This window comes from Crotalus tigris, unplaced genomic scaffold, assembly GCF_016545835.1.
Source record: "Crotalus tigris isolate CLP2741 ecotype Arizona unplaced genomic scaffold, ASM1654583v1 scf7180000024471.848039, whole genome shotgun sequence".
Classification (NCBI taxonomy): Eukaryota; Metazoa; Chordata; class Lepidosauria; order Squamata; family Viperidae; genus Crotalus; species Crotalus tigris.
This window is the reverse complement of record NW_024100642.1, coordinates 332,677-348,161: the sequence shown is the minus strand read 5'-3', so window position 1 is coordinate 348,161 and position 15,485 is coordinate 332,677. Positions and strand designations below refer to the sequence as shown.

Below are 15,485 nucleotides of genomic sequence, written 5' to 3'. Positions count from 1 at the left end.
AGGAGAGGCGACAGTTATTAAACTAAAAGCATTATCTAAAGATCTTGGCTTTCAAGCAGGACTTGCAGCGGCAGACATTTTGGGCTATTAAACGACACTTTAAATCAAATGGGTTTTCCGTTGGGGCTGTAATCCGGACAGCTCTGCTGCTTTGCTTTAAAGCAGCGGTTCTCAACCTGTGGGGTCTCGATCCATTTGGAGTCGAGCGACCATTTCACAGGGGCCGCCAAATAACGCAGTCTGCCATTTTTTTAACCTTTTCCTTAGCTGTGCTACTCCCTCTTATTCTATTGGCTTTTGAAAGCCAATAGAATAGACTCTATTCAAGAGACTCTATTCTATTGGCGTTCGAAAGCTAATAGAATCTATTGGCTTTTGAAAGCCAATAGAATAGACTCTCTTGAATAGAGTCTAATTCTATTGGCTTTCAAAAGCCAATAGGAATTGTCCAGGCTGTCTCTGCCCTGCTGAGCCTGCCAAAAGTCCCAGTCTGCAAACGGTGTTACAAGTTGTCTGCAGCAAAGGCGAGCTTTCTGGAGGTTTCCACCCCTCCCCGCTGAGCAACTACTAAAAATGTAAGTAAAAGAGGGCCAGGACTGGGAGGCCGGCAGGTGCAGGAAGGGTTGCTGGCGCGCGTGGGGCCCGGCGGGTGCCTTACCTCCCTTGGGCTGGGCCAGCTGGTGGCCCAGCCGGTGGTCAGCCTGCGCCGTTGCTGCCGCTTGCCGGCTACGCCTCGGCCGGCGCAGGGGGCGACACCACACATGCGCGGTGCTCCTGGGCTGAGGCGGTTGCTGGGCAACGGCCTGCGTGCACCCTCAGCCTGCCCAGCGTGCGCTCCAGCCTCAGGAGAGGCGGAGCGTGCGCGCCTCCTCCTGCCCCGCCCGCAGGGAAATACAAGTAGTCCTCGACTTACGACCACATGGTTGGGGGTCGCAGCATTAGGAAGGCTGAGAACCACTGCTTTAAAGGGTAGCTAAGAATTGTCTGCGTTTGTTGGGGGACACAATTCCTTGCAGGGGGTGGAATTGCTCAGAGCCTAGTTTCCCTCTGTGACACCTGATCCTAAATCAGTGTTTCTCAACTTTAGTAACTTTAAGAGGGGTGGACTTCAACTCCCAGAGTTCCCCAGTCAGCTTACCCACCCACCCACCCACCCAAACATGGAATGGGTAGAAAGCAATCTCATAGGCTTCTCTGTATTAATCATGTATTGGGAGTGGCCAGAACACCAGGCAGACATTATAAAACCAGAAACCCCCTTTTTCACACTTTTATATGAGAATAACTGCAATTCCCCCCTCCCAAATTAAAAGGTAACTATTCCTCAATGAGCTCGTCAAATTTTTTCCAACAGGGACTAAGCTGTTTCTAGAAAGCCCATTAATAAACAAATTAGCTGTCTTCAAACTGATATTCAGAGGTATACTGCCTCTAAACATGGGGTTTTCGTACATTAGCCATTATGTCAATATTGCCCCATGCCTTCCTTCCCACCTCAGTGTGTTAAAAAAGTAGTTTTATTCAAGGAGCTAGAGACGCAAGAGGACTCCAAAGCTGAAAATAGGAATATCCAGAAAAATCAAATAATCAGATTAAAAGGGAGGACACTTTTGCACCGTTTTTCATGTGAAGTGAAGTAAAATAGGTGGGAGGAGGAGGATCACGCCCTGTGATTGGGGAGAGTCAATCTCTGCTTCTTACCACCTTCACTTTGAAAGGGATTGTACTTATTGAGAATAAATTTCTCTCTCCATCTTGGACCTACTACGGCCAAATCACATTAATAACCCCAAGCTACCTGGGAAAATAGTTTGAAGAGCTCTGAGGTAGCACCTGCTCTTCTCACAATCAGAGCTCCACAAAGGGTGCATGCTTTGTATGTAGCATATCCTAAGTCAGGGGTCTTCAAACTTGGCCCTTTTATGACTTGTGGACTTCAACTCCCAGAATTCTGGGAGTTGAAGTCCACAAGTCATAAAAGGGCCAAGTTTGAAAACCCCTGTGCTAAGTGAGGGAGGAAGCAGGAATTCTGAGTCAGCGCCACTGTCAGTTTTACGAGACACAGAAGACAGACAAACTGCCCTGTCAGATACATGGCGGCTTCCAGCTTTCCTGGGTCTGACAAAGCGACGCTGCAGCCTTCTCACAGAAACCCTGAAAGAAAATGCTACTTCTATCATTCCACTGAAATGGAAGGCAAGGGATGGAATTCTTAGCCACCTGGTAAATCTTCTGACCCACCTCATGCTGGCAAGGCAGAGGTTAAGGAGGGTGTTCATGGCTCACTTATTGCAGTGACAAATGACCCACCTCCGTCAGGTCAGCCACCTTCTCTCCCCCCACCCACTGCCTTGTCCTCAGCCCCTGGACTCTCCAGTTAGTCCTCCCTGTCAGACGGTCCAGGTTCCAAGTCCTCCTCTGAATCAGGATCTAAGAACCATGACACTAAGCTCCCTGCCCTGATAAAATAAAAATGTGCATTGGGATGGGAAAGTGGGGAGCAGGCAGCTACGACTAAAAAAGGGACTCTGCTGTTTTGATCAAGAGCTGTGGGAGTTTCATTCTCTGCTCTCTTTAAAAGTCCAAAGGAGAGCTTGTCGTCTCCTCCAAAGGCCTAGACCAGTGGTGGCGAACCTAGAGGCGGCACTCAGAACTCTGTGGGCACACACGCCATCGCCTCAGCCCCACCTCCCCCCACGGCCCTCCTCACCAGCAGCCCCCCCGAGTCGACCCACGGCGCAGCCTGCATGGAGCAGCACAGCCAAGCACATGGCAGCCGGGACAAGACTCCGCCCTTGCACCCCGTCGTGCACAGATAATGCTGTTGGGCACAGGCAGAGGGCGTGGCCGCCATGGCGCTGCAGGGCCGCCATGGCAATCCGTGGCAGGCCATGGAGATGGTGGGTCACCCTGCGGGCGGAGCGGTGGCAGAAGGGTTGGAGCGGGGCGGGTTTTGGGCACTCAGTCTCTAAAAGGTTCGCCATCACTGGCCTAGACTTCTCTTATGCATGGCTAGGAAATGAAGGGGACACGAAAGCTGGCCCTGCTAAGCAGAACGAATAGCTGCAGTTCAGAACAAATGGAATTATGTTGCCTTCCTTATGCCAGACGTCTCTGTCAATATTGCAGGCATGCCAGTTTGGGGCAACTGAGCCTCAAAAAGGGTAAAATCATCATCTGGGAGAAACAAGTTGAGGACTAGGGGTTTTTTCCCCCCTTCCCCAAAGGGCTTGCTAAGGACAACTTTCTGCTTCTTGTCTTCCTCCCACGCAGAGCGTCAAGGCTGATTTCACTTTCTATGCAATTAGGAGAAATCCCTGCCTTTTCTTCAGTTTGCAAAAAACAAAGCCAATTGTTCTTGGGCAACAATTAATGAATGCAGATCGTGCTTGGCAGGACTCAACCTCTTCCCAGCCAGATGTTGCTGGGAAAATTCAGTCACAGGCCATATGGTAAAGAAAAGCGATTTGCTCTTTCTTGCTCCTGAACATGTGGCCTACATTGTTTGCCCTCATTTTAGGCCCCATTAACAAGACCACAAAAGTCAGATCGCTGGATCAATTGTCACCATCTAGAATTACCCACTTGATAGTCTTGAGCAGTTTGCAAACAGGACTGAACAGCTACACTCCTTTTATTTGTGACTTGCAATTGGGACCTTTCCTGAAGGTGAATATTTCACTTAACTGTCATACCACTTTAAGCCCAGCATCCTCCTTTCCGGGGGGGGGGGGGGGTTCAGCAGATGCTCTGGAAATCTCCCAAACAGGACACAGTAGTAGAGACATTTGCTAGGAGACAGACGGTATCATTAAATCAGAAGGGGAAAAAGAAAATAGCATCAAACACTTATGCTAACCGTTTTTGTTTTGGTGGTGGTTGTTTTTTTTAATGCATAATACAACAAAGAACAATTTGGCTGAAGACAGAACCAGAGGGTTTTTCCTCTAAAGAAAGTAAAATGAAGCAAGATAACCCAATGAAAGTAAATCTGCTACATGACAGATGCATCCCGAGGTTGGTGCTGAAACTTGCAACTGTGCAGAAACCAAAGGAGCTCTCTTGAAAGAATCCTAACTAGACATCCTATTGGCTAAAGGTCTGTGCGTTAAGTTGGTAGAATGATGGACCAGACAAAAAGTCCACAATTCTTCTGCAAGAAGAGTAGCATGTCAGTAAAAAAGACACCCCCCCCCCTTTTTTTTGCTGGTCTGTGATCGAAAAAAAAATTTTTTTTTTCCCCTTATCATGCCAGTTTGCCCTTACAGGGAAGGTTTTCCCACCCTTTCCAAATGAGAACACAAGGAAATATGATCTTCCCCAGCTCTCCGGTTTTTCTTTCAGCAGGATCTTGAGGACAGGAAGGTTCTGTGCTCAGTCCATTCTTCATGCTTGTCAATTGTGCCTCTCCCTGGCCAATTATCACGAGGGCTGTTCCATCTACTGAGTGGGATGCATTCAAAGCCCATGGCTGTCTTCAATGCCCAGAAGTTCCCAAGTACAAGACGAGTTCTAAAGCAGCCGTGTGATTTCCAACTGGAGAAAGGGGGACGACGGCATCTTGAGGAACATCTACAGTTGCTCTGTTTGAGGAATGAAAAGACCTTGTAGGATGGAAGGAAGCTGCACTGTAAGAAAAAAGGGGCCATCTCTCTTCCCTGCTAGATTATTCTCCTTCCACATTGTCACCCATAAAAGATTTTTCTTTTTGGTAGGCCTCCTCCCAGAACACCTGGATGCTAGAGACTTCCATGTCCAGCCCTGCAGTTAGACACGGTTCCGAGGGGGGGTCTCTCTGCAACATTCGCATCGAGCATTATCATAAAGGAAATGGCTGTGTGTGTCCCAGATGAGTCCTGTCTTTCCCTCCACCTCTAGCCAGGCTTCAGAAGCTGTTCTATTTGGCTGAGGTGATGATAGAGCTGGAGAAGTCGAAGAGATTCTTGTTGATCTTCCGCAGGGTGCTGACTTCCTCCTCTAGTTCTGTCACCTGGATTTTCAGTTGCTCCTGGTCTCCCATCAAGTTCTATAAAGAGAGGACAAACCACGATAAGAACGGAACCTGGAAAGGGGGCCACCTACCTTAATTCTTCTGCACCTCATCAACTTTAAGATGGGAGGACTTCAACTCCCAAAATTCTGCAGGCATGTTGGCTGGGGAATTCTGGGGTTTGAAGTCCACCCATCTTAAAGTTGATGAGATGGAGGGGTGACTTGCCAGTGGTAGGAGTAAGATCTGGAAGGATTGGGTCAACCTTGCTATTTTAAGGCCAAGAAAATCATCAGACTTTTAATGGTAAAAAATGCCTTCTTGTGTGGTTGAGGGAAGAGAAAGCAATTGTTTATACTGTTTGGGACCTGATGTACCTTCCTCTTTATTGCAACCAATTTGGGAAATTAAGGGAGGGAGAGAGTGAGAGTGAGTGAGAGGGGGGGGGAGAGGAAAGAGAGAAAGAGGAAAGAGAGAGGGAGAGGAAAGAGAGAAAGAGAGAGAGAGGGAAAGGAAAGAGAGAGAAAGACAAAGAGGGAGAAAAGAGAGAAAGAGGGAGAGGAAAGAGAGAGGGGGAGAGGAAAGAGAAAGAGAGGAAAGAGAGAGAGAGATAAAGAGGGGGGAGAGGAGAGAGAGAGAGGGAGGGAGGGAGGGAGGGAAAAGAGAGGGAAAGAGAGAGATTAGGAGAAGTCACTTAATGAATTCAGTGATGAACCTTCCTCTAATCACATTGTTTTATTATTTGACATTTAGTTTTATTAAGGGTGTTTTGGGATCCGTAAGGGCAACAAAGCAGATGAGGAAATTCTGCAGCCACCCAGCCAGGTCTCAATCTGCTGAGAGCAAAGCATATGTTAAGAGGAATGACTTTTACCAATGTACTTGAGTGCTCTTTCATAACGGATACAAGTAGTCCTCAACTTATGATCGTAATGGAACCTGCCCATTATGGTCATAAATCAGGCTGGTCAGATGACTGACCCAATTTTACAATCTTTGTGTGGCGGTCACTAAATGAATCTCGCAAGACTGGTTTTGCCGATAACAAGACACAAATGCCAGTTTTCAGCTAAAAATGCCATGAAATGTGGACATGTGACTGCAGGACACTGCAAACAGCTGTAAATGGGGGCTGACTGCTGAGTGCCTGCAATACAGTCATGTGACTTCTGTGTGTGCGTGACCAATTCTGTTGTAACTATTCACGGGGAGGCCTGTGGGAGCTTTGACCAGTTGCTAAGCCAACCAGTCACAAACCGAGGACTACTTGTATTACAAACTCGGTTGTCTAAATATCCTGGGTCCCAAAATCTCTGCACGGCTGCAGGGAGAATGCCACGGTGCCTCACCTTTTCTCTAGTTGAGCACATCTGCAGATATAAGCGCTCCGATTTCTCCAAATAGCTCTCTCCCGACCCCTGTGGAAGACAGGAAAAAAGAATAATAAGAGGCATCAAGAATTAAGCCTCCTTAAGAGTTGCTTCCACTAATGCCAAAGGGAGCCTTTAGTCAAAGCTGCACATCTCTTTTACAATGAAACCCGGTGACAGGAACAAGTGATCTTTAAGTAGCTCTTGATAAAATTGTGACATTGAGGAATGGATCATCTCTTTAATGGGGACTGCTGGTTTTAGAATTCAAGAAAGGAAAGAAAGATTAACCAGGAGGAAAGTCACAAATGGGTTTCAAGAAGGCCTTCTTCAGAATGAGCTCACAGGATAAGTGGACGGGACAAAACAGACCAGGCTACGGGTAGCTTTTATCAGCCCTAACCGACATCCTCAGATTTTGATCGATGCCAATCGGAATGTAGCACTGCCGGAACAAAAATGTTTTTGTTTTGTTTTTTGCTCTCACTCAGCATGGGGCAATTATGGCCGATATCGAAGCAGCTAAACCTGGAGAGTAACTGGATGGGGGACAGAAATGCAGTAAACAATAAGCACCAGGACAATGAACAACCTGCCTCCAGAAGCGGTGAATGCTCCAACACTGCAGGCTTTTAAGAAGAGACTGGACAGCCATTTGTCTGAGATGGAGGGTTTCCTGCCTGAGCAGGGGGTTGGACTAGATCAGACATGTCAAACTCGCGACATCACGTGACGTGGCACAACGTATCGGAGCTTTTTCACCATTGCTGGCAATAGGGTGGATGTGGTTTCCCGATGACGCATCCGGCCCACGGGCCGGCAGTTTGACACCCCTGGACTAGATGAGTAAGTACCATGCCCCGGTTTCAATAAACAGTAAGATTTTCGGAAATGGAATGAAGCTGGTGATTTATCTGGATCGTGGAACTAGATCTGTGGTGGCGAACCTATGGCATGTGTGCCATAGGTGGCACGCAGAGCCCTCTCTGTGGGCATGCGCACCATCGCCCCAGTCCTAGGCCTTCAGCTGGGTTTTATAAAACCTTTTCTTTTGAGGCCTCCACCGCCGTGTGCAAAAAAAAAAAAAAAAAAGAGGTTCAATCAATCAATTTCAACTTCTCGCGGGAAACAAAAAGATCTCGCCAAGTTGGAATTAATAGATTGAACTTTTTAGTCCCACCCAGTCTGCCGTTACCACCGCAGCCACGCCCACCCAATGGGCCACACCCACCCAATGGGCCACGCCCATCTGGCATCTGAATACATAAGTGGGTTTTGGGTTGCAGTTTGGACACTCGGTCTCTAAAAGGTTTGCCATCACTGGACTAGATGTTGACAGTCAGTTGAAGGAGAGGGGAGTTACAAATGGTGATGTTATTTATTTAGCCTGATAATAACATTTCTGCTGAAAGGACCACACCGACACACTTTATTATACAATCTCAGATTGATGTACAAAAAGAGAGAATCTTAGGTTGGATGGGACCTGATCAAGCAAGCCAAGGCTTTTCCTTAGGCTTTGGGCCGCTTTTTCTTTTGCTAAACCCAAACCGCTACAGGTAGTCCTCACCTTATGACCACAACTGAGCCCAACATATCTGTTGCTAAATGAGATTTATTTGTTAAGGGAGTTTTGCTCCATTTTATGACCTTTCTTGCCACAGTTGTTAAGTGAGTCGCTGTTGTTAAGTTTAGTAACACGCTTGTCAAGTGAACCTGGCTTCCCCGTTGACTTTGCTTGTCAGAAGGTCAGAAAAGGAGATCTCACATGATCCGGGACACTAAAACTGTCATAAATATGAAGTCCGTTGCCAAGCGCCTGAATTTTGAGCGTGTGACCGGGGGGGGGGGGATGTCACCACCGTCGCAAGGGTGAAAAAACAGTCATAAGTCCCTTTTTTCAATGCCACTGTTAACTTCAAATGGTCACTAAATGAACTGCTGTAAATCAAGGACTACCTATACCGCCCAGATTGTGGATCATTTGAATCCGTCCCTCTCCTCAGTTGCAAGTGGGAAGAAGGGGTCCAGAAGGACAGAAACTGCCTTTCAAACCCCCTCCCATATTTTCAGCAGAGACCAAAGACACTCAACATGCCTGGGAAGGAGAGAAGGACACCCCCCCCCTTTCCTTTGCACCCCAGTGAAGGACAGCAATTCATCAGGAACTCCAGACACGCAATCTTGAGAGCTGCTGTTCTAGTTTGGGAGCCGACACAACGGCTGATAAAAGGAGACAGTCATCTTTATCTCGCAGGCCGGCTCCAGGGATCTGCAGAAGCAATCGGGCCCTCCAGCCACAACACCCCGCCTGCCTCCCCTTAGACAACCCAGCGATCGGTGTTATTGCTGTGCCTTCTGAGATGGAGACGGAAGGCCACCGAGGTCTCTCTGATGAGCCACGGAAACAGCACAAGCAACTCTGCTGCAATTTACACTTTGTAGACAAAAAGAAGCAGGAAGACTCACCTTCCCCCCCCCCCAGGCCCTCCCATTTTTTCCAAAACCTTTCTGTGATCCCCCAAGCCAGAGGACTCAGGATTGCCTTGAAAAGGGGCTTGACTGGTACACGGTCTGGGATTTTACAGATGGCCCTTGTTAGTCCTTTGTTTGGCAACTGTTCGAAGTTACAACGGCACTGGGAAAAGTGATTTACGACCAGTCCTCGCACTTATGACTGTTGCAGCATTCCCCAAGGTCATATGATCAAAATTTAGGCATGTATTTACAATGGTTGCAGCATCTAGGGATCACCATTGGCGAACCTCCGAGCTGGCTTCCCACAAACAAAGTCAATGGAGGAAGCAGGATTCACTTAACAACTGCCGTGATCGACTCAAAGGTTGTAAAATCAGGCATGACTCACTTAACAACCAAATTTCTGGTCCCGGTTGTAGTTATAAGTCAAGAACTACTCGTATTGATGCCAGTATGCAAGATACCCACCCTATCTAACCTCTTGTTCCTTCTTGCTCAGAGAGATTTATGATGAAGCCAGTGACACACACTCCCCTCCTGGACCCACATTACACACCTCAATACACACCTCAAATGACACCCCTCATGACTCAGCCTGATGCTGAGGTACAAACAGTGCTTCACAATAATAGTACATTTTATAAATGAGTTGAGTTGTGCCCAAGAAATGTCGTGTTGGATGTAAAAAAAATTCCTATTCCTATATTTCCTTTTTGGGGAAATAATTTTGAATCCTTCAAATCCTTTCCCTGTTGCTGGTGACAGATGCATCTCTTTGCTTGTCTGGCAAATGCCGTGGGAGCCCCTACAAGCTCATCTGGTAAGGTGTTGCTCAAAGATGCCATATACTTCTTGATCAATTTAGCTGGCTATGATTTATCTTTATTTTTTTTTTCAAAAAAGCAACGGACCATTTTTGAATCTTCTCTATTTGGTTCTTTAATAAATGTGATCAGTGGGTAACTGTGTATGTGATGTTAATTCTTCAGTCCAGCCTGGAGAGAGACTTGAGTCGGCTACTAGCTTCATCTTCACATGACTGTTATGGGGGGGGGGGTTAAGCCAGGGATATCCAACCTTGGCAACTTTAAGACTTGTGGACTTCAACTCCCAGAATTCCCCAGCCAGCAAGGTTGGTTGAGGAATTTGGGGAGTTGACGTCCACAAGTCTTAATCACCAAGACTGGACAGCCCTGGGTGAGGTGAAAGCAGTGAAAAGGGTTTCTTCTCCTTTTTCCTGGGGGCAGCTCATCAACTGGATGCTCATCCGTGTAGTTTTAGGGGCTCCAGTATCCCGGGAGTTTAGCTGCCTGCCTGATTCTGCAGGCTGAACCTTCGGCCTGTTTATCACAATTCTCCCTTGCCATTACGATGGAGACTGCCTAGCAGACTTCTCCACCTCCCAGGGGACCGTCTAATTCTCTTTCAAGGATGTCTACCTAGCATCTCAAGGCAGCCAGTCTCACAAATTAATTGCCGTTTGTACAGCAACAAAGGGCTCTTTTGTCTCTCCCTAATCAACAATCCATGGATTTGATCTTACTGAGCTCCCCCTTCCTCCAATTCTAGTTATATGAGAGAGGGAAGGGGGGGGGAGGAAATAGAGAACCTTACCTACTTCTTCCTGCACCATGCATAACTGTACTATAAATAAATCATAATAATGCATACATTTATTCATAAACTTATTTATAGGCTGCCGTAATTCAATATATAATCCTCCAGGAAGCCAGCCTCTGTCTTCCTGGATTCAGTTCCCATCATCCCCCGCTCTGTGGGCTGAGGATGAAGGGAGCTGAAGGAGAACACAGTCACCCAAAGACTGCCAGAAAGATTGCCCAGTGCTTTCTGTCAATGCTACGCCTCTTGATATTGACAATACGGCGGCTGCTGTCCTTGGCTGCAAGGCACGTACTTTCTTCTATAAAATGCTCTGTTCACCCCACCTTTCAGTCCCCAACCCCCAAACAGTCTCTTTTCCTTTCTTAAGACATCATATCGCTGCCATTAGATCTGGTGCGTGAGGAGCATTATTAAACTGGAGATATCGCTTACGAATGCAGAGGAAGGCTGGAAAAGGGAGGGAAAAGTCCTCACATTTTGGAAAAGAACAGATTTTAATATCGGGCTTGAGCACAGAGCAGATGGGGCTGGCGGTACAATGGTCTCTTTGGGCTCCCTCAGGCAATCTGAGGGAGTTTTGAGGTCATACCTCTCTCTTTCCAATCAGATGCCCTTATGAATTCAGGGCTCGGGACGTATAGATGGTGTAAAGGCCCATCCTAAGTTTCTCCGGGTTGGAAGGTCACCCGGTTGTCACACGTGACATCTAAGTCTACTCTGATGGTGGTTGATGGGCCTCCAAAGAGCCACCCAGATGCCACTTGGGACTGGATGTTGACCAAACTCCTGGATGATGTATGAAAGACTTGATTGTTTATGGAGATTCTCAATTATCCAGGTCATGATTGTCCCAGAGGTGTCGGATCCCTCCCCCTCTGTTGAGAGAGGGGTCAAAGAGGCCACCTATGTCAAAACTGAACAGCCCTCTCTCAACAGAGGGGGACGGATCTGACATCATCTATCTCCAGTCTACAACACAGTCCTTTCAGAAGTTCCAAGAAGGCTCCATACCCATTTGCACCACTCAGGTGACCCTGAGGGTACAGATAAGCCTCCAGGTAGCTTTAACTACTCACTAAAAGAATGCAAATGAACAGCTGTCTGCAAGAGTATACATCTTTCCATTCCCCACTATCCAGTCAGAGCTGAATAAGCTTCTTGCTGAAATTGGGTATGTCTAGTTTAAGGATCCTCCTCCTTCTCCTTCTTCTCCTCCTCCTCCTCCTTCTTCTTCTTCCTTCTTCTTCTTCTTCTTCTCCTCCTCCTCCTCCTCCTCCTCCTCTTCTTCTCCTCCTCCTCCTCCTCCTCCTCCTCCTCTTCTTCTTCTTCTTCTCCTCCTCCTCCTCTTCTTCTTCTTCTCCTCCTCCTTCTTCTTCCTTCTTCTTCTTCTTCTTCTTCTTCTTCTTCTTCTTCTTCTTCTTCTTCTTCTTCTTCTTCTTCTTCTTCTTCTTCTTCTTCTCCTTCCCCTCCTCCTCTTCTTTTTCTTCTTCTCCTCCTCCTCCTCCTTCTTCTTCTCCTCCTCCTTCTTCCTCTTCTTCTCCTTCTCCTCCTCCTTCTTCTCCTTCTCCTCCTCCTCTTCAAAGAAAAACCAAGCAAATCCAGTTGCCTCGTGACAAAGTATCTTTGGGATAACTATTACCTGGATGACTGAGAATCTCCATAGACATTGTGGAGGGCAGCCTTTAAAGCAGCAGCTTCTTTTGCTGGACTTATACTATAGCCATGTAGTAAGATGGGCAGCCAATAAATTTGACAAACAGACATATGTGAACCCAGGAAAATGCACATTTGAGTTATGGAGGTGCCAATGCCCACTATAACGCCACCTGTTCCGTCCTATGGGCACCTCCTTGATTCAAATATGCATTTTTCCTGGGATTATGTGGCACCACGAGAGCCCAGGGACAGACCAACAGGTGCAGCGTGCATCTTTTTGATTTCAAACCCAAAGCACTCCTTAAGTTAATGCTTCAGACTAGCTCAATGTTTCTCAACCTTGACAATTTTAAGGCAGGTGGACTTCAATTCCCAGAATTCCACAGCCAGCATTGCTGGCTGTGGAATTCTGGGAGTTGAAGTCCACCTGCCTTAAAATTGTCAAGGTTGAGAAACACTGGACTAGCTTCAGAATCCTTGTCTCCTCCATTCACACCCATGAGAGTTAGCGCCCTCAATCTCATGGGGGGGGGGGAAGGCAAGAGACAGATAGGAGAGAGATCCGGATGAAAGTGCCGTTGAAGGGGAAGGGAGGCAGATGGATGGACAAGAGCAAGGATAGGCAACCTTGGCTCTTTTATGACTCGTGGACTTCAACTCCCAGAATTCCTGAGCCAGCCATGCTGAGGGGAAAGGCAGAGTTTCCAAGCTTTGGATTGGTAAAACGGAACAATTAGAATATATTCCATAGGATTTCCAGTGGACATATTTTGCATTTCCCAACTTATCCTGTTTTATGGGGCTGTTGTCAGCCAATAAAAAAATAATTGAATAGCAGAAAAAGAGAGAGAGAGAGAAAATCAGTCTTCCCATAGGAAAAACACTGCCAAATTTGACTGGAAAAAAAATCCCATTCCTGTACTCAGCAACCTTTTCCCAGAGTTTGTGGAAGTGTTGATTTTGTAGTAACACGGAGCTATTTGTGATTATAACAATGTCTTTAGAAGAGAATATTTGTATCTCAGGGTTGAACCGGGAGTCCTTGTTGCCCTCTGAACTTGCAGACTTTTCATTATAGTAATAGCGATAGCACTTAGACCAGGGGTAGTCCACCTTGGCTCTTTTATGACTCGTGGACTTCAACTTCCAGAATTCCTGAGCCAGCCATGCTGAGGGGAAAGGCAGAGTTTCCAAGCTGAGCCATGCTGGCTCAGGAATTCTGGGAGTTGAAGTCCACGAGTCATAAAAGAGCCAAGGTTGCCTACCCCTGGACAAGAGGCCTATGCAGTGGGTGATACTGAATAGATCTATGCAAAGAAGGATGGACTATCCCCTCTTCAGGATGGTTCTTTTCTCTTTCACCCTCAGGCTCAAGAGGAAGAGATCTATTCTGCTGCTTCCTGGTGGGCAGAGTCCATCAAAGGCCGCGGCACAGAGCAGTGGTGGGAAGGATAGAGATATTGTAGGATGTCACAAACTCATATGATCTGGCATCGGGAGTCTCACAACACCCAGCTGGAGCCTCTGTGAAGTCCTCAAGGAGGGCATGAGCCCATTAGCCCCAGCAACCAGGCATTTGCTGGTCAGCCATCTCTTCCCTCTTTAGATTCTGAAGCTACAAATACAGGCGCCGGGAGAACTTTCCTACGTGGGTTCACCCAATCCCTCTTTAAAGACAGATGCAAAAACGAGAGAAAAAAAGGGAAATAAATAAATAAATTTCAGAGAAGTGGCCACTACACAGTTGTCGAGGCTGTTTTTTTAAATCCCCTAGATAACCTTATATATCAGATATACTATATCCTTATTGTGCTTTGTTTTACTTTTTAGTGCTAACAATGCGCTTGGTTCCATTCTGCCTCACCTCATTTTCCAAAGCCTGCTCTTCAAAGAGATCCGCAGCATTGATTTCAAGATCACGATAATGCCGACTTTGCTGTTTAACATTAGAGACCCTGCTTTCGCACCTAGCCATGGGCTGTGCAAACAAGCCAACCTGAAGCTCCGTATTGGTGAATACAGATTTTCTACACTCTGCCTGGAGCATTTGTTGATACAGAACGGCAACACAAATATACACATCAGAGTTTCTTTTCAAGCTGTGTTTCACTAAGGGCAAAAAAACCCCCAAAGCAAACCACTCCAATCCAGCTATTTTTCTATCATTGGTCTTTTGATCAGGGGGATTTATTTATTTATTTATTTTGCTTTAACTGACAGGTTCTGTGGCCTTTACAAGTTGGAAAATCCTTCACAAAAATAATATCCTCAATCCTTGCAATTCCATCAGAAGAGTAGTTAAGTGACAGTTAAATATAAATATAGGGTACCCGCCCTTTGCTATATACATTAATCCTTGCCTCCATCTTTTCTCTCTGTCACAAATAAGAGTGCTGAGAAACAGGGCTGGAAAATGATGTTTTCCAGTTGCTTGGAATAAAGAATGGAAGAAACCTGATTTCTTCTTGATCTCTTCCTTTCTACTATGGGAAGATCCAAGAGGTCCTGTTTCAGCATTCCTTGGAAAATGTGGATGGAGATTGTTGCTCCCATTTTCTCTCCTTACAATATCGCAGTGGTGGCGCACCTATGGCACGGGTGCCAGAGGCGGCACTCAGAGCCCTCTCTGTGGGCACGCGCGCCGTCGCCCCAGTCCTAGGCTTTCAGTTGGGTTTTATAAAACCTTTTCGCTTTAGGCCTCTGCCACCATGTGCAAAAAAAAAAAAAAAAAAAAAAGTTCAGTCAATTTCAACTTCTCGCGGGGAAAAAGAGATCTTGCAAAGTTGGAATTGATTGATTGAACTTTTTAGTCCCACCCAGTCTGCCGTTACCACGGCAGCCACGCTCACCCAATGGGCCACACCCACCCAGCACCCGACGATGCATAAGTGGGTTTTGGGTTGCAGTTTGAGCACTCAGTCTCTAAAAGGTTCGCCATCACTGCAATATCGTATTGGGGAATGTTGACCTTGAACATGGAGACTCTATTGGGGAAAATAACTTTTGATAATGCAATGTTAAGAACCACCTTGTTGCATCTGATTTAGCCCAGCACCAAGACACCCTCAGTGGTGGGTCAAATAAATTCTAGGGAATTCATTAAGCACAGCATGTAGACAATTATTTTTCCCTGGCGGAAACCGTTTGCTGAGAATGAAAGCTCCGCTTATTTATCACAGCTCTGGATTAAACGGTTTCCTCCTCTGTGCCACCTCCTCATCCTAAAACACACACCTGTGATCAAGTTTGTGTCTGCCAGACTCAATTCTGAATATTTATGATCCTTCCCAGCGCAGTGCGCATGGTTCATTTCAAATCCCAAGAAACGCAGGTGTGGTGGTGAAGTTTCAGCTTATTACTGTTTTAGT

General features: G+C 46.7%; 1 protein-coding gene across 1 annotated transcript in view; it reads right to left on the bottom strand.

The window, feature by feature from the left end:
* Positions 1-3,852: 3,852 nt before the first annotated feature.
* The window catches only part of WDR18 (WD repeat domain 18), a 67,008-nt gene continuing 55,375 nt past the window's right edge, over positions 3,853-15,485 (bottom strand). The window contains exons 9-10 of the mRNA XM_039332999.1: positions 6,340-6,408; positions 3,853-5,026 (exon numbers count right to left, since the gene is read on the bottom strand). Of these exons, the coding sequence (XP_039188933.1) occupies positions 4,898-5,026; positions 6,340-6,408 (198 nt within the window). The 3' untranslated portion in view covers positions 3,853-4,897. The remainder of the gene's footprint in view (positions 5,027-6,339; positions 6,409-15,485) is intronic.